We start from the raw sequence: 19322 nt of genomic DNA, 5'->3' as shown, positions 1-19322 counted from the left end.
GGGGGAGAGCCTCTCTGGGCCTCACAGTGAAGCTCCATCATGTCCCCCACCACAGCCTGGGCCCCGGGAGCCCTCAGGGTGAGGACGGGGTGAGATACTGGAACTGAGAGCAAAAATGAGTTAGTTGATACCAGGATCTTTTCCATTTGACTCTATTTTTATTTTTCAGAAGTTACCTCTGATGATTATTTGGTGACACTTTCTAGATCTTTTCTATGTGTAAGAACTCTTATTCTTATCAACACATAAACAAATGCATAAAAAACCCACATACATGCATGGGATCACAGTATACATACTGGTCTATGACCTGATTTTTCCCCTTAGCAAAATATCATGAGCATCATTCTGTGTTATTACCTAAAGATCTATCTCAGTCACTTAAAAAATCAGCTTTATTGAGGTATAATTTACATGCATAAAATGCAACTCCTCTAAATTTAAAATTTGATAATTTAGGGTAAATATTGCTTGATTATTTTTAACAACAGCAAAGCATTCCATGGTATGAATTTACTGTAATACACTGAAGCAATTCCTCATTATGGAACTTTAGGTTGTTATTGTTTTCTAATTTTGAATAAGGCTGCATTACACAATTCTGTATATATATCATTGTATTTTGTCAATGCATTTCTTAGGATAAATTCTTCGAAGTGGGATTTCTGGGATTGGGATATGGGCATTTCAAATAATGATATATAATGCTAAATTTTTCTTCAGAAAGTTTCAACCAATTTACACTTGCACTAATAGTATGTAAGAGTTTCCTTTCCCCACTCTCTGATCAATTATAGTCATATAAATGCACAGGCTTATTTTTCTTATCATTTCTCTTTTCCTAGTTTTAAACTCTACAGTTGTTCCATCTGAAGAATTGACTTATTCTATCCTATGGGACCTTACAGTTTATTATTTGATTTTTTATGGACTGCTAGTGAACTATAATACATTAATGATGAGTTGTTCTCTATAAAGTATCCAGAAATTATTTACAAAATGAAAACTTTGAAATCTGTCGTTAATTTTTCTAAATTATCAAGTCAATTTTTGTCCTCCATTATGAAATAATAATAATCATGAGAAAATTGGTTTTTTAATTTCCTCTTCTCCCTCTGACTGATTTTCCTTTGTTACATATATTTTTTACATTTTCAGCATTTATAATAGTTGCTTTCTCTTCTGTAACCATAACTCTCATGTTGCTTAGCCTTTATTTTTATGTCTGAATCAGTGGTTTTCAACCATATCTGTATAATATTTTCAACTGAGGATGTGTTAAAAAATATGGATTCTGAGACCCCATCTGAGAGATTCTGAATTTAATTGGTCTGGAGAAAGCTTAGTAAAAAGTCTTTTTTCAAAATTCCTAGGTGATTCTAATATGCAGCCAAGGCTGAGAACTACTGATCTGAATAGATTCAGTATTCACTTTTCATATCATAGTTTCCTCATTTGGAGTCTTTTATATTGATTCATACCTTGGCTGGCTAGAGTTTGTCATCAAGTAATTTTTCAAGAAGCGTTAATGGGTACTAAGTTCCCTGAATTCTTGCACGTTTGAAAATGTTTTTTTGATTTGATATAAAATTCTCAGTTCTCATTTCTCCTCTGAAAGTCCAAGTCTGAATACCATTCCTCTCTCTTTTAGCATTGACTTCTGTGTAAAGACTAAGACCAACTGCATATTTTTTCTTTTTGAGATGACTGCTATTTTTTCTTTTTTTTTGCTGTGATCACACACACGCGGGCGCGTGCACACACACACACGTATATTTTTAGCCTTGAAAGTCAATAACCTCATCAGGATATGTCTTTTGATATACATATTCAAGTTTTCTTCACTTCAGGAAACTTTTTTATTATGTCTTTGAGTTTTGTTTCTCTCTTTAGACACTTAATTATCCACACTTGTGGGCTTCATTGTCTGATCTCCATATTTTACTTTCTTTTTGCCTTTTTCTGTGTCTTTCTACTTTGTGTTCTGTATTATTTTCTCAAACCAATTCTCCATTCCAGTAACAGATTTTGGAAGTACGCATTCTCTTCTTACTGCTTCAAATTTGGATTTTATTTTTAACATAGGTTTGGTTTTTCTCCTGAGCTCTGTTATATATATATATATATTTTTTTCTTTTATGTTATCATCTCTCTTTTTTTCTTAACATCTTTATTGGAGTATAATTGCTTTACAATGGTGTGTTAGTATCTGCTTTATAACAAAGTGAATCAGCTATACATATAAGATTCTCATATTGGACTTGTTTTCTTTATGGCTTTTACTTCAATGAATAAAATTATATTCTGAGTTTTGTATTTGCTTGAGAAAGCTGTGTGTGTGTATGGGGGGCGGGTAGTGTTTTAGTGACCCAGGGCTGTTGATAGATTCAAAATGGGTATATCTTATTAACTCACATTCCCAAGAAATTTCTGTGTCTTCTCTTTGGGGTATATTCCCTTGGGGAAAAAAACAACCCAGATTATTCTGTCAGAAAGTCTGCATGGCTCACAGTGAAGCTTCTCAACTTGTTTGTTAATTTAGGGCTCATTTACTTCTGTTCAGTTGATATAAACAGTTGCAAAGATCAATGTTTTCTCCCTGCTCTTTTTTTCCTCATCTCTTCTCAAAGCCTTTTTGTTCATGGAGTTACAAATGCTGACTGAGGACCTACTCTATGCCAGACACCAAGTAGGCACAGGGATGAGGTGCAGACCAAAACTGATAAGGTTCCATTCTCATGAAGCTTATACTCTGGTATTGAGGAAGACGGACACTAAATGGGAAATAAAGGGGTTTCAGATATTGCTAAATTTGAGAAGAAAATACAGCATCATAATGAGAAAGAGGATGTCTTAGGGCTTGGGGCTTTCCTAGGTAGATTGGCTTCAGGCTTTGGAGTCTGGGCCTCAGATCATTTACATTTTTAAAATAACCTCTTTATTCAACAATTTATATTGGGATAATGTCTTCCTTTGGCCATGTTTTATTTCTATGATCTAAAACAGCTATAGAGGAGCAAGAGGTCCTTCAGATCCATATGTTCCAAGATAGGACCATAGTAATAAGAACTCCACGTGGACTCATGGGTTCCTAAGACCACAGACTATAACAGAAACTTGCCTAATTTACAAATTCTGACCAGACCACACTTGCAGTTACAATCACACTCTGACCAATTCCTGCTCCCAAAGCCCTAAAAGTGCCTCACCTAACTCCCTGCTGTGAGAGATGATGAGACTCTGTGAAACTGATGCTCTCCCTTGCTTTGCCAGGTAAACAAGCCCAGCTCTGGGGCACCCACAGATTTCCCTGGTTGTCTTGTCTGGGGCTTTGACGAGTGTCGCTCAGCCTCTCCCTCACTCTGTTTCTTCCAGAGCTTCATGAATTCATGGCCTTTGGGTTCCTATTCCAACTCGAATCACAGAATTCTGGGGCTCTAAGGGACGCTAATTACTGTCTTATCTAACTTTCAATAGAAGATGAAAACAGCAAGACAAAGAAAATTTAAAAGTTTTGCCCAAATTATGAGCTAGCTATTTTCATATCCAGGGCTAGAATTCAGATTTTCTGACCCACGCTGACATTAGACAACCCGAGCAAGGTGTTTTTCAGGTACACTGGCTCTTTCTAGGAAACCTCAGAGGTCCTGCTGTGCATATCATTCCTAGAAAAAGTATTTTCTTAAAAGTAGTTCATTACATGTCATGTTGTCCCAAGTGACCCTGCTCTCTTGGCCATCATTTGTTGAATTAGAGGTGAGCAGTTGGTTTAAGAACATTCTACATATAGACTTGCCAGTGGCCTATGAGGTGTCTTAGAGCTAGGCTGCTTGACTAGTTAGACTAGTTGGAAGCACCGTTTTGGCAGTTGGGGCAGACGCTGAAATACAGAGCAGGACGTCATACCTAGAAGTCCAAGGCAGTCAATGCTGAAATTAACAGGAGTTTTGAGTAAAGATAAGTTATAAGATAGAGTCATAAGAATGAGGGTGGAAAGCACTTAGGAGCAGTAAGAACAATGGGTCAGAAGGACATAGAAAGGAAATAGCTAATGGGCCTAGGAGTAGAGAATAATGAAAGCTTCTAGATCCTCAGACATCAGTATAATCTGTTTTTGAGAAATAAGTTGAATTCTGAGAGATCTCCCAGTTCTTATTCCATGAATCTGAATATAATGTCTTTCCTGTTTTTTGTTTTGTTGTTGATTTTTTTTTTAATCTCTGGATATCCTTAACAAACCCTCACCCACGGGAGACATCAGGGTTTTTTTCTTCTGACCTAAAATGATCTGATAGACCAGATTCAAGATTTTTCTATTTATATTTCTCTTCTCTGAAAAGAAAACTGAACTTTCACTCTCTACTAAACAAAGATCCCAAGAGTAAACAGAAGCAATTTTGCTCCTAAAATGACACTTTTTCATGGTTCCATGGGAAACCATGATCTGTACAACTATGGTTCATATACCTTTATAAATGTATGTCATACTGCAACAAAAAATTTAAAAACATAATACAATGAAATGACACTTATTTTACTGGGTTAAGTCAAAGGATCACGGAAACCCCAGAAAACAAATGAGCTGGTTTCCAGGAAACAATTTCCTCCCTTCCCTTCACCTTCAGCCCTCTTTAAACCTACTGGAAGAGCTTGAACTGCTTGAGAACACTTTGGAGAAAGTAAGGTCTTGCCCACTATATGCCCATATGACTGTGCTTGTAGCTAAATTAATATGTAAGTGTTATTAGGGAAATATGAGATGCTTCTGTGCATGGAGTTAAGAGAAATTGGCTTGGAGACTGAACATACAGGGCCTGAGAAGATAATTTGAGAAAACAAATTCATTTGGTAAAAGCTGGGGGAGGTGCTGAGCTATCATAGGGGTCTGGCTGAGCCAGGGATGGGTGCGGATTAAGGCCCACAGATAGCTGGTTCTATAAGAAGGGAACCAAGACAGGCATGAGGTTGACTGGGGTAGGAAACTGGAAGATCCATGCAGACCTCTGAAAAGGTTGGTGTGAGAGGGTCAGGGATGGGTCACTGACAGGAATCCAGAGCTTACTGGTGACAGAGAGTCTCAAGGTCTCACTGCTCTGGAGGCCAAGGCCATTGTCAGCTGTGCAGTAGTAGTTCCCAGAATGCTCTTCAGTCAGAGAGAATCTATAGGACATTGTTCTCCATAAAGTAGCTTCTATCTTCATGAGCAGCACACCTTCATGAAAAAACTGATATCAGATGGGCAGAAAACCTCTCTGAGCTTCGCAGTCAAAGCTCACCTCATCTCCCACAAAAGTCCAGGTCCCAGGAGGGCTGAGGGTGAGGACAGGTTGAGACTGAGCGAAAGAAACACTTAGTCAACAGGTGCATCTGACACTTCTTGGAGCTTTAAATCAGTGGCTAGTGAGATGTCCAGTCTGAAGTCCACTGGCCCTCAGGGCAGCCCAGTGCCTCCCAGGCTTTTCTCCCCAGCTCTCTCCTGTTTTCCATGCTGGTCTTCTCCTTTCCCATCAGACCTGGCCCTTCTCCTGTCTCCCTTTGTTAGGTGACCCTCATTCTTGTTTTCCAGAGGAAATGATGTTCTCTGGGAAGAAGTCCCTTATTTTGCTCCACCAGACTGACAGATTTACCTTGTTCCTTCCCTTTGCCATATGACCATGGAAGATCTGTTCCCTCACCTGCCAAGCCTCTCTGAGTCTTCTTATCAGTCCCTGCTCTACACTTCTCCCTTTGCTGGGATTGGCCTCAGACCTCTGCCCTTGGTCCATTTCTGTTCCAGATTCACATACTCTTCCAGGATGCTCTCTTCTGTTCCTACACTCTCCCTGCATCCAGCCTGACCCTCTCTATTTACAGGTGAGAAAACTGAGTCAGGAAAAGTTAGGAGATCCACCTGTAGTCCCTCAGCAGGCTGTTTTCAGGGCCAGATAGGACCTGAGTCTGTCTCCTTACTCATGGTCTAATGCTGAATCATATCATCTCCTTGAAAGTGGAACTGGAGTTTGCCACCAATGAAGGAAACAGCATAGGGCTCTACAGAAGTTATTTTCCTCTCACTACCACAACTACCTTAATAGCTTTCAGCGTAAGATGGCATCAGATACTGGTAAAGTAGGTGGTGTAGTTTGGGGTGGTGTAGTAACCATAGTTACATGGTTGGAGTAACTGTGATGTTGCTACCTGTCTGTATCCTACATAGATTTGCACATTGGTTATTGCCAATAATTAATTGTTGATTGGAACAACAGATATCTCCACAACTCTGGGATAGAGAAATGATTTGAGAACTATTAAGATTGATTGGAAACTCAAGCATCTGGGGATTTGAAGGATAAAGAAAGAAAAGAGAAAAACAGTGAATTCTGTAGATGCCAGGGACCAAGGAGGGGGAGAGAGACAGATGCTACAGACTTATTAAGGGGTGTGATGGTATCTGAACTTGTTGAAAGATGAGGCCACAAGATAGAGACAGTTGTTCAAAGGCCTGGGAACCAATGGGGATATTAGAATGGTGTTATGGACTGAACTGTGTCCCTTCCAAATACATATGTTGAAGCCCTAATCTCCAATATGACTGTATTTGGAGATAGGGCCTTTAAGGAAATAAATGTCAAATGAGGTCATAAGGGTGGGGCCCTAATCAGATGGGACTGGTGTCCTCATAGAAGAGGAAGAGAGAGGCCTCTCTCTCTCCCAGGGCACAGAGGAAAGGTCATGTTAGGACACAGAGATGAAGTGGCCTACCACAAACCAGAAAGAGAGCCCTGATTAAATACCAATCTTACTGGCACCTGATCTTGGACTTTTAACATCCAGAACTGTGAGAAAATATATTTCTGTTGTTAAACCACCCAGTCTGTGGTATTATGTTATGGCAGCCTGAGCAAACTAATATAGATGAATTGGGGAAGAAGCAGGAAGTAGGTAAGGGAGTAGAGATTTGTTGGGATTCAGTAAGAGGAAGATTAGACCCAGGAATCGCTGGACTATTTTTTTTTTGATTGACAGAAAAATCAAAGACTGCGTATCATCTAAACCAAATAATGGTGAACTCTGACAGCATCTGGACCCTGAAAAGTTTTCACAGCTATGTTAAGAGAGTTTTGGTCAGACTGTGTATTTTACTGTTGATGATTCACTGTAGGGAATTCCTGAGAGTATGGTCACAGGAAGGAGCTCAGATCTGCCAAGCAGAGGCAATGAACCTGCCGTGGTGCCACGTGAACCAAAAGCCTGTGAATTTCTGAAGCTGCAGTCTTTAGATTGTGGGGTAACAAACAACCTGATCCTGTGACTTCTGGTGGTCAGACTTAACTCACTTCTGATGGAGAGTGGCCTCTCCTCACTGCCTGGGTCCCCAGGTCATTGTCTGAGTACAGGAGTCATTCCCAGAATGTTCTGTGGGCAGAGAGATTTAGGGAATTCCTCTACTATAGGGGTCTGGGGTCCTCAGGATTTCAGCCTCATGATAAAACTGATACAGAATTGAAAGAGAGGCTCCCTTGGTTTCACAGGAGAGACCTGGAACTCTATCTCATTCTTCCCAATATCCTGTGCCCTAGGAGCCCTGAGGGTGGTGAAAGGATGTGTCATCTGGAACTAAAAGAGACAACGAGGTAGTGGGAGGTAGGGAATCCCTGCACATCCTTAAATCAATGAGGCTTATGAAGACACATGGTCCCAGATTGTTCCAGTTCTAAAATTCTGTTTGTTCTGGCTTTATCCCAGGAGCCACTGCATTTAAGCTAAAAAGTAATTTGTAAATATGAAGAGTCCAGACATATGCCAATCACTGAGTACTTTCTCTGACCTCCATTTCTAGGAGTTTCCAAAAGCTCCCATAACTCCTTCTATCCCTAAATCCCACTCCTGTTAGTTTCTAACTTCTGGTAGATTATTCAGAGTAGTAAATTATTGGCAACTATCAACATTCACTCCCACCCAACCACCTTGTGGTTTTCATGAAGTTTGAAAAGCCATCCCTCAGACAATATCTGGCAGACACACCTTTCACATTGATGGTCACTGGGTCACTGCGGAAGGAGGAGCGACTATTGCTGGCAACACAATAATACTCTCCATCATGGCTGTTTTGCACCACAGGGATCTTGAATTCTGTTTCTGAGGAAGTGTGAAGCTTTCTTTCTGTCCTCAGCTTGAATTTTCTGTACCAAGAAACTGTGATGGGGCCTGGAACTCCATTTACTGAGCAGATGAGCACCAGCTCCTGCCCTTCAAACACCAACTTTGGGCGAGAGTATATACGGATGTCAGGAACAACTTCTAAATGAATAAAAATGACACGTGGGATTCTTGGTATTGGGGTGTCACAGAATGAGTCATAGAAGAAGAGTCTCAGAATGGGAAGGGCTAAGTCTGCTGACCCGATGGGAAGTTGGCCTGGAGTAGAATTGGGCTTGTTCCTTGGGACGAGGGAGAAAGTGGTGGAGCGACTGTGGTCCATCCATGGTTTGGGAGAACTTCAACTCCCTAATGAAATGGTGGAGCATCTGGCACAAGAAAAAGAGGCAACCCTGCCCACCCTCCCATCATGCCCTACCTGTTAGAACATGGACTAATCATTCTAGAAATTACACCCGGTGCCCAACAGTGGTGTTGCTTGGGGGGGAAGTGGTGGATGGTGAAGGGGACAGGAAGACCTGCCATCAGAGGTGCTTGTTCTGAAGCTGTGACAACTGCAATGGCTAGTTGGAAATCAATCATTGGCATATACAGAAAGCTTGCCCTGGAATAAGCACTTCTTAACACCTCTGCCAGTCAGTTAGATGGTCAGAGGAGGTGGACACATAACAGTCCTCCTAAAACTGGGAAAATCTGTGATGAAAGTGTTCTATACTCCAGGTGGTTGTGGTTTTACACTAGGATGTTGGCTTAGGGCGGTGCCTTTCTGAGTCATCCTGGGGGCTTGAAGAACAAGGGAAGATACCTGGGAACAGAGAGGGAGTAGGGTTTGAGACTGGGGTTCCATCAATTATGCTAGGGGAGATCCTATGCTAGAAATTACTATTTTGCAACTGTTGGGTAACACCCTCTCCACTTCCTCTCAATTTTCCAGTCCAAACCAGGGACCTAAGAAAAACCTGTTGCCTGTGACTGGAGAACAAAGATTAATAAATTCTGGACAGTTTAGAAGAAACATAGAACCTTCTTTTTTGCTTAGGAATGGGAGTGAATTTATGGAGAATGCTACCGCTTTCACCCCTTCCTCATTCAGGAAAGCATGCACCCCAGATCTGCATCTTTCCTAATGCTCAAACACGTTTCCTATGAGATGGGTCAAACTTAATCAGAAGAGGCATTTGACAATTGGTTAGCAGTCATGCATGAGGACCTACACTGTTTCAGAGACGTAGGGAAAAGTAATCGTGGGTAAAACACCATCCTTAAAGACAGCAAGTTGAAACTATTTACTCCCCAATCTCTTGTCCTTTGTTTTTTTATTCTTAAGTGCTCTGCTCCAGGGATCTAGCATTCTAGGAATCTGTCCATCTGGCTGAGCAGAGTCCATCCAGCCCAGTCGGAGGCCTCTGCCATATCCCATGGCTCATGCCTATAGGCCTACCAGGAAAAAAAAAAATGGTGTCAAGGAAGAGAAACTTCAGAAGAAAAAGAAAGAGTTGTATCTCATGGGATTGAAAGAAAAAAATAAACAACTGTTGTGCCACTCTGCCCGGCTCTTCCCAGCCCCAGTCTTAGCAAGTCTCACCTCACTAACACTTACTTTTCACCTGTATCTGTAATCTCTGGCTCTGTTTCTGGACAGAGGAATTCATGCTCTGTGCCTGGCACCAGTAAGACCCTGAGTTTTCTCTCCATATGGTGTGGATCCAGAATTCTGGGGAGCTTCCCCAGCCTGACCCCAGGGACCGTCTGTCTCTGAAGAAGTGAAACTGGAGCTGGACATCTGGCCTCTGTGGAGAGAGCTGGGTCTCACAGGTCAGAGTCACTGCTCCTCCTTCAGTGGGCTGGGTGGAGCTGGCTCTCAGCACAGGACGTGGAAACAGCTCTAGAGAGAAGAATCAAAACAGTCCCTGGAGCAGTAAGGCTTGTAACTGCTCTGGAGAAAAACACAGTTCATCCTCAGCACGAGCAAGCAGAGCATACAAAAGCAGGCAGAAGAGATGCTACCTTTGATTACTAATATCCTTCAGCCCAAAGCACAGTAGTACTTTCTCTGTTCCTTGTAGCACTGTGCCCTGAGGTTCAATGGTATTACAGTCCACCCTCTTTATCCTCTACAATCTCAGGGGTCCTCCTTTAGACTAACCTATTTCACAAAATAATGAAGGCTTTACCTTGGACTTCGATTTTGACCGAGTTTGAAGAAACCAACTGATCATCTTCCTTAACTCCAGTACAGTGATATTTGCCATTGTCCTTCAGACTTGCCTGATGAATATGGAAGTCAGTCAACATTCCCACTGATATCTCCACAGTGTGATCTTCCAGGACTTTTCCATTCTTGTACAGCTTTATAGTTTTCAGTCCTGTGTTTGCCTTTGCTCGGCATCTCAGAATTACAGATTCTTTTTCAAACACATCAAGTGGAGCCTGCAGGATCAGGTTGGCTGTAGGAAACACATGGGCAGTTATTTGTTTCATCTGATTGTTTCTCCCTTCTTTTCATTATTATTCCAATAGATTTTATAAGAGAGGGACTAGGAAAAAGGATTCTTAAAATAATTATCATTTCTTTTTTTCTGGTCTTATCGATCTATCTATTTCGTATTTTATTTTTTGGCCATGATGCACGGCTTGCGGGATCTTAGTTCCCCAGCCAGAGATCAAACCCGTGCCCCTGAAATGGAAGTGCAGAGCCCAAACCACTGGACCACCTGGGAATCCCTCTTTTTTTCTGGTTTTAAAAGGAACACATACGTTTGAGAAAATTTTGTAAACGGAAATTTAAATTAATCTTATCATCTCACCACCCAGATTTTTTCAAGTTCTTTTTTCTATGTGCATGTATATGAGAGTCTGTGTGTATTTCTTTTCTTTTTATGAAATTAAAATATTTATCTACTTGATAACTTGCTTTTCACTTACTTTGCTATGAACACTTTCCTATGTCATAAATATCATTCCCTAATCTGGTTTTCAATGACCACAAAGTTTTCCTACAATGGCAGTAAGGTAATTTATTTAATGAGTTTTCTTTTCTTGACCATTTAATGTTCTTCAATTTTGGTTGTATATATCTATGATTATTTCAGTAGGTAAATTCTTAAGAGGGGAATTGTCAGGTCAAAGAAGCTCTTAGCTCTTTGCTACTATACTGCTTCCTTGTTCACTAAATTAAAGAGCATTATAACTAGAAAGATACTGCTTCAACTCAAAACAGGTGGCTTTAGGACAGAAATGGAAATTTCTGTCTATCTATCTAACTATCTATCTATCTGTCAAATATTAACAAATCCTCATGTAGATTATTATCCCTAATAAATTTTATAAGCCTCAAACTATACATAGTTTCAGAAACCATTCAGATAAATTGCTTCTCAAATTTCCTTTTTCCTGAGCAGCTTGTAAAATATATAAATTCCTGGGCCCTATTTCTATAGCTTTTGAATTAGTAAATCTAGCTGAGTTCTGGGTAACTTTATTATTTCTAAACTTTGTTCTTTCATTTCTTTCCCACCTGGAGAAAAGAACAAGCCCACACGATTACTCAGGGGTGAGTCCTGGGCCTGGCATCTGTAATCTCCAGATTCATGGACCTCATGGGTGTTTCCTGAGGTTTCACTTTGTGTTTTTTCCAGAAAATACCAACGGTACCATTTTATTTTCTCTGATGCATCCAAGTGAAATGCTTTGCAAGTCAGTGTCACATTCTCTCCTTGGAAGACAGTGGTCCATGGAGAATGGAGGAAAATTACAGATTTTGGTTCAGTTGCTGTGGATGAAAGAGAAAGAATCTGAGGTGGAGTGGCCTGCAGTCCCCATCACAGTGGTTTGTGAGGCCCAGACTGGAGGTCCTGGCTTTGGAGAATCCCTAAGAAATCCCCCTGGGAAGGTCACTGATTGCTCAAGTCTGTGTTTCAACCAAAGCACTCACCCAGCAGAAAGTGATTGCTGAGGGGATGACAATGAGCAAAATTATTTCAAGAGGGTGATACCAGGCAAGGTTCACTGCCAAATGTCAATGGGAAAAAAATGGTAGGTTAGTCTGTTATGGAATTGGATCCTGGGAAATGTCATCCCCTGCCCCTGCCACTTCATCATGTTCATAAACTCATAAGAACTTCCCAGGGAGTTGTTAAAAATCACAATTTTTCACTTTCCAAAAAGGGATAAATCATATTAAGATTTTGGCACTGGAAAAAGCTTGAGAGATTAACTTGTCTAACACCTTCATCTTATAGATCATGTCCAGGAAATGCCCAGAAAAATCCCATCATAGCTAATTGTGGTAGAGCAAGGAATGGACAAGTTGTTAGCTAGAATCCAGAGGTGATCTAATTAAGGATGAAACACTGGGCAGCTGATTTTGGACAGGAGAGAGGTGGTAGTGAATTCTTGCTATTTATGGGTCCTCAAATAGCCAAAATACTCTGACCCAGAAGACTGGCAATTAAGTGTTAGAACTTAAAAAAAATGTGGGATACAGACAATTTGTCTTCTCCCTCAATCTCCTCTTTTTGTGTATTTCTTCCTTTTAAGGGACCATTTGTTGGATGTTCTTATGCTCCCCACACATTTCCTGGAGGATTTTACTCCTAAAACTTCAGAGAAGGCAACATTCCCACTGGTATCTCCACAGTGTGATGTTTTCAGAGAAGTTTTGCAGGCTTGCTGATTGGAGAACGTCTTATCCCAAGTCCTGCACATTTGATATGGAGTTAAGATGTCCTGCCTTGTTATCTGGGGTCCATTTGCAATAGGAGTAAGTGCAGGACCTAGTGAAGGCCAGGAGTTGCTTGTACATTTGCTGCTTCTTCCAGGGAGGGTCAGAGGATGACCACATGGCCATCCTGGCTCTTAGGCAATGCCAATAGACCAGGTGACACTTTCACATCTTTGCCGACCTCAGCAAGAGAAACAGGAGATATTAGAGATCCTCAGGCAATCATCACAAATATTTCATATTTATTAGGGAGACACTCTTATCCAGGGACACTGAAGTACATAAGAAAGGAGAACTCACCAAATTGTCCACTGACAGGAGCTGTAAAAATATAAAGAGCCAGAGATGAGCACAGAGCAAGGAATCTTTGGCTTTTCAAAGGGAATGCTTGTTTTTTTTTCATTCATTTATTATTTCTTTCATTAAAATTTATTTTTTAATGTAATAGTCATTTGTCAAATGTCTATTTATACTGGTCATTGTGCTTAGACTAAAGCGTGAATAAAAAAGATGAATAAAAAAATGGTATCTGATAAAAGAAGTTGATTGGTGGGATAAACAGAAACCCTAAGCAAAATAATATAATTATAATACAGGGTATAAGTGCAGTAACAGAAATACACATGGGCATCTTGAAGGCAGAAGGGTCACCCATCCCAGTATGTAGGGTCTGTGTATGTGAGTCAGTGTGTGGCAAAGAGGGTGGGTGGGCAATGAAAGATACCTGAAGGAAGTGATGCTTGAGAAGACTGAATGAGAACATAGGAGTCAGCCGGGCAAAGGTGTCTGTGTGTGGCAAGAGCTGATGGGGGGTGTAATTAAGACAGAAAGGGCACAGATGTGAAGAAATAGCACTGGTGTTTAGAAGTTGAATGCAGCAGTGGTTCTGGAATGTAGAGAGTTTAGGGGAAATCAAATTAGACAGATAGGCAGGGCCTAAGTTATGGATAGTATGTAGCTATGGTTTCATCATAAAAGTAACAGGGAGTCATGGAAACGTTTCAAGTAGGAAAGTGACAAGATTAAAAGTTGTAACTCGTTGGAGCACTCTGGCAGACGTAAAGCAGAAGGACTGGAGGGAAGGCAGAGCAACAGATGATGATATTTAATTTTCTTCAGAATGTTTATCTGAAATTATCTTATTTGCTTGCTTACTTGGTTTGTTTACTTTCCCTTCTCTAGAATAGAAGCTATGTGAAAGCAGGGACTTCTCATGTTCACCAAATATCACGCAGAATTTATAACAGTGCCTGGCTTAGAAGAGACATTTCATAAACATTTATTGAGTAATGAATTAATTAAAGTACTAAGTTAGTAAGTATCTCTACTTGGGAGAATACAGGTTTGAGAAAGGGGTATTGGAGAGGCAGAGGAGGCAAAATTGACTAGTTTGTAAACTGATTACCCATTCCAGATGAGGGACAGATTTGATTCATTCATTCAACAGAAATTTGTGGAATGCCAACTGTATCTAGGAACTGGACAAGACAATGGGAATCCAGCAGTGAGCAAAAGGGATATTATCCCTGTCCACATGGGGATGATGAGAAATAATCCAAACCTACGTGTTATAATCAGAGCAATGGATTATTTGCCATTTTCTAAATATCTTGGCACCATGGATTTGTATTGTTTTATAAGTAGCTAATATTTTTCTGAGTGTATTCTCTGTGGTAGATATTCACACACATTATTTCATGTAATCTTCCTAACTATCCCTATGAGGAAAGTTCTATGATTATCCCCATTTTACAGACCAGAAACTGTTTAAGTAGCTGTTAAGGGCAGAATTGAGTTTTTAACCCATTTATTTGAACCCATCCTGTTTGACCCCAAAGCACATGTTCCTGGCCTTTACCCTATCCTGCTCCTTTGTTTTGGTGCCACACTAGGATGTGCTTCCTATTTCTGGAGTATTCCATGCAGCTTCCAACTATGGGGTCTTTTTTTCTCACATTGTGCTGCACCTCATCCCTGCCCCCTCCATCTCCTACTGTCTATCTGTTTCATGAAGTCATTACCAGCTACTTGGCATATAGTTTGTTAACCACTTATACGATCATTGGTAACTTTGCTTGGACAATTGTTTAACTGAGATCTTGTTACATAGATATTTCTTGTACATTGGCCTTGTTGAAGGTCCTTCTATATTATGAGCTTCCTAAGCACAGAAATGCTGCCTCCTGTGTCTTCCCATCATTCTCAGCACCTAGCATAGTGCTGTGTATTAATGTTACTAAATAATTTGTTGAACAAATGAATAAATATGTTTTATTCTAATATTTTCAACTTTGGTAAAAAACGAACCAGGTGATATGTGTGAATTGATAGACTTATACACACCCACAGGCACAAAGAGAATGTCACATGTTGGGGGTGACATGAACAAGATGGTAGAAGAGGAGGTCTCTAGTCTTTGTCTCCACCCTCTACAGAAACAAAGTTTTGGCAGCCATCTACAAACAAAAACTGAGAGCTTTGAGATCTAGAGATTGCGAAACCCCATTGGAGCCCGAGACCAAGGAGGGCCACTTTGAGAAGACAAGCACATGCGCTGGTAGAAGACTCACTGACTATGATCCCAGCTACAGACTGAAAGCTGCCTTATTCTCCTGTAAACTCAACTTTAGCTCCACTTGTCCATGGTCCTGCCACAGCCTTTTCTGCCGAGGAATCCATGCTCATCCATGCCCTTGGTAGCAAGCCCACCAGCCTCAGACCTGAGTTCTATTGCCGAAGCAGTTCTGTGACCGAGATCCAGTCCCACTCTACTGTAGTCCAAAGCAGTCTTGCCTGCCCAGGGTTCTACCCAGGGACCCAGTGAAAGCCACACCTGTAAGCACCCCTGACAACAGAACTTCATGTCTTGAACTTGACTGTGATCCTAAAGCCATCCTGTGACCAAACTCCAGTACCACTCTACTGAAGTTCAGGGAAGTCCTGACTTCCCAGGGACCAGCCAAACAACCCAATGAGAGAATGCTCAGGGACCTAGCAGAAATCACACCCATCCATGCCCTTGGTAACAGGCTTGCCAACTTCAGACCCAAATGCAGACCCAGCAATAACCATGAGATCCAGCTCCAGCCAAGCTCAACCATGATCCTGGAGGCAGTCCTATAAGTTCATGGAAGAAGCAAGAGTATTTAACAGTTCAAACAAGTAAATACCAGAAAGAGTGTCTGCTTTTCTAAATTCACAGACACCAATGCAGAGCTACACAGATCATATTTGTCAGGCAAATATGACAACATCAAAGGAAACTAATAAAGCTCCAGTAACTCCCCTAATGGTCCATGAACTGCTTGTCTAACATTTCAAAATAATAGTCTTAAAGAAGCTCGATGAACTATAAGAAAAAGCAGACAAGTAAATTAATCCACAAACAATAGATAAACAAAATGAGAAGTTTAACAAAGAAATAGAAAACATAAAAAAGAACCAAAACAGAAATCTTGGAGCTACAGAATACAATGACTAAGCTGAAAAATTCAATAGACACCTTCAATAGCAGAAGTGATCACGCAGGAGAAAGAATCAGTAAATTCAAAGACAAGTCATTTCATATTACCCAGTTAGAGGAACAAAAAGAAAGAAGACCAAAAAAGAGTGAAGACGACCTAGGTGGTTTATGGGATAACATTAAACCAATCAATATATGCATTATTGAAGTCCCAGAAGGAGCAGAGAATAAGAGCGAAAGATTGTTTAAAGAAATAATTAAAAACTTCCCAAATCTGGGGAGGGAATTGAACATCTAGATCCATGATTCCCAAAGGATCCCAAATAAGCTAGACATCAAAAGGTCCAAGACATATTATAATCAAACTCTCAAAAGTCAAAGACAAAGAGAAAGTTTTGAAATCAGCAGAAGAAAAGCAACTCATCACACACAAGGGAACCCTAATAAACATACAGTGGATTTATCAGTAGAAAAATTTCAGATCATGAGAGAGTGGGATAATTAAAATACTGAAAGAAAAAAACCCTGCCAACCCAAAGTACGATACATGGCAAATCTGTCCTTTGAAAATGAAGGCGAGATAAAGACTTCCCAAGATAAACAAAAGCTGGGAAAGTTAACTACCATAAAACCTGTTGTAAAGAAAAGCTAAAGGAAGTTCGTCAAGTTGAAATTAAAGGACACTAACTAGCAACATGAAAACACATGAAATTATAAAATTCACTGTTAAAGGTGAGTATATATATGGTTTGACTTATGATTTTTCAGCTTTGTGATGGTGCAAAAGCAATACGCATTTGGTAGAAACCATACTTTGAACTTTGAATTTTGATATTTTCCTGGGCCAGCAATATGTGGTATGATACTCTCTTGTGATGCTGGGCAGCAGCAGTGTGCCAGAGCTCCCAGTCAGCCACACAGTCAAAAGGGTAAACTTACAACAATTCTGTATCTATACAGTCATTCTGTTTTTCACTTTCAGTACAGTATTCAATAAATTACATGAACTATTCAATACTTTACTATAAAATAGGATTTGTGTTAGATGATTTTGCCCAACTGTAGGCTAATGTAAGTGTTCTGAGCATGTTTAAAGCAGTTTAGGTTAGGCTATGATATTCAGTAGGCTGGGTGTATTAAATGCATTTTAGACTTATGGTATTTTCTACTTATAATGAGTCTATCAAGACATAACCTCATCATGAATTGAGGAAGATCAGTATAGTTATATTCAGACTACTCTGAATACTGGGTCTTATTCTATTCAGTCTGCTATGAAAAAAAATGCCATACTGGGTAGCTTATAAACAGCAGTAATTTATTTCTCAAAGCTCTGGAGCCTGGAAAGTCTGATATCAAAGCACTGGCAGACTTATCTCCAGTACAGTGCACTTCATCATAGACAGCTATATTTTCACTATAATCTCTTATGGAAGAAAGCATAAGAGGGCTCTCTTTGGCCTCTTTTACGAGGGCACTAATCTCTTTCATGATGGTTCTGCCCTCATGACATAATCATCTCCCAAACGTCCCACCACCTCCTAATACTATCACCTTCAGTGTCAAAATTTTAACATATAAAGTTTGAGGGGAAACAAACATTCAGACCATAGCATCCTATATAGTGGTATATAAATCACTTTTAATTCTAGTGAAAAGAGTTTAAAAAGACAAAAGTATTAAAAATAACTATAGCTAAAACAATTTGTTAATATATATACAATATAAAATATGTAAATTGTGATATCCATAACAAAATAGGGGGAGAACTAAAAGTGTAGAGTTTTAATATGTGATTGAAATACATTTCTTAACTTAAATTGTCTGTTATATTTTATAAGGTCCCATAGTAATCACAAAGAAAAAAACTGAAATAGGTACACAAAGACCCCCAAAAGCTAAAACTATCTTGAACCAGAAGAACAAAACTGGAGGCATTATACTCCCTGACTTCAAATTTTATTACAAAGCTATGGTAATCAAAGCTAGCATAAAAATAGACATATAGATCAATGGATCAAGAACAGAGAGCCCAGAAATAAGCCCACACTTTTACCGTCAACTGATCTTCAAAAGGGGTGCCAAAAACCCACAAGGGGGAAAGAATAGTTCTTCCTGTAAATCATTCTGCAAACACTGAATATCCACGTGAAAAAAAAAATTGGATCCTTATATATCACCATGTACAAAAATCAATTCAAAGTAGATTAATGACTTAAATATATGACCTGAAACTGTAAAACTACTAAAAGAGAACATAGGGAGAAAGCTTCTTGGCATTGATCTGGGACATGAGTTTTGGATATAACCCCAAAAGCATAGGCAACAAAAGTAATAACTAAAACAAATGGGATTGCATCAAAAGTAAAAGCTTTTGCACAACAAAGGAAACAACAATATAAAGAGTAACCTATGAAATGGGAGAAAATATATGCAAACCATATATCTAATAAGGAGTTAATATATAAAATGTCTGAGGAACTCTAACAAATCAACAGCAAAATACAAATAACCTGATTAAAAAACAGTTAAGGACATGAATAGATATTAATAGAAGACATAAAAGTGTCCAAAAGTATATAAAAAGATGCTCAACATTAATAATCATCAGAGAAGTGCAAATCAAAACCAGGAGATAACACCTCACACCAGTTAGAATGGCTACTACCAAATAGACAAAAGATAACAAGTGTTGATGAAGAAACCTTGTACACTGTTGGTAAGAATATAAATTCACACAGTCATTATGCAGAAACAGTATGGAAGTTTCTAAAAAAAATAAAAGTAAAACTATCATATGATCTAGCAATCCCACTTCTGGGTATGTATCTGAAGGAAATAAAATCAGTATCTTGATGAGATTCCTGCATTCCCATATTCATTGCAGCATTATTCACAGTAGCTAAAATATTGAAACAATCTAAGTGTCTGTCAACTGATTAATGGATGAAGAAAATGTGGTGTATAATAATATTCCGTTGCATATATATATATATA

At 39.6% G+C, this 19322-nt stretch overlaps 1 protein-coding gene across 1 annotated transcript in view; it reads right to left on the bottom strand.

Moving 5' to 3' along the window:
* The window catches only part of FCRL5 (Fc receptor like 5), a 40540-nt gene that overhangs the window by 19577 nt on the left and 1641 nt on the right, over nucleotides 1–19322 (bottom strand). Inside the window, 7 exon segments of the mRNA XM_029227201.1 lie at nucleotides 1–103; nucleotides 5063–5212; nucleotides 8005–8280; nucleotides 9740–10024; nucleotides 10314–10586; nucleotides 11657–11911; nucleotides 13163–13183. The exon segment at nucleotides 1–103 is cut by the window's left edge and continues 17 nt beyond it. Of these exon segments, the coding sequence (XP_029083034.1) occupies nucleotides 1–103; nucleotides 5063–5212; nucleotides 8005–8280; nucleotides 9740–10024; nucleotides 10314–10586; nucleotides 11657–11911; nucleotides 13163–13183 (1363 nt within the window).

The sequence above is a fragment of the Monodon monoceros genome, unplaced genomic scaffold (genome assembly GCF_005190385.1).
Source record: "Monodon monoceros isolate NGI ecotype Baffin Bay Population unplaced genomic scaffold, NGI_Narwhal_1 Super_Scaffold_18, whole genome shotgun sequence".
Lineage (NCBI taxonomy): Eukaryota > Metazoa > Chordata > Mammalia > Artiodactyla > Monodontidae > Monodon > Monodon monoceros.
This window is presented reverse-complemented; position numbering and strand designations above follow the sequence as displayed.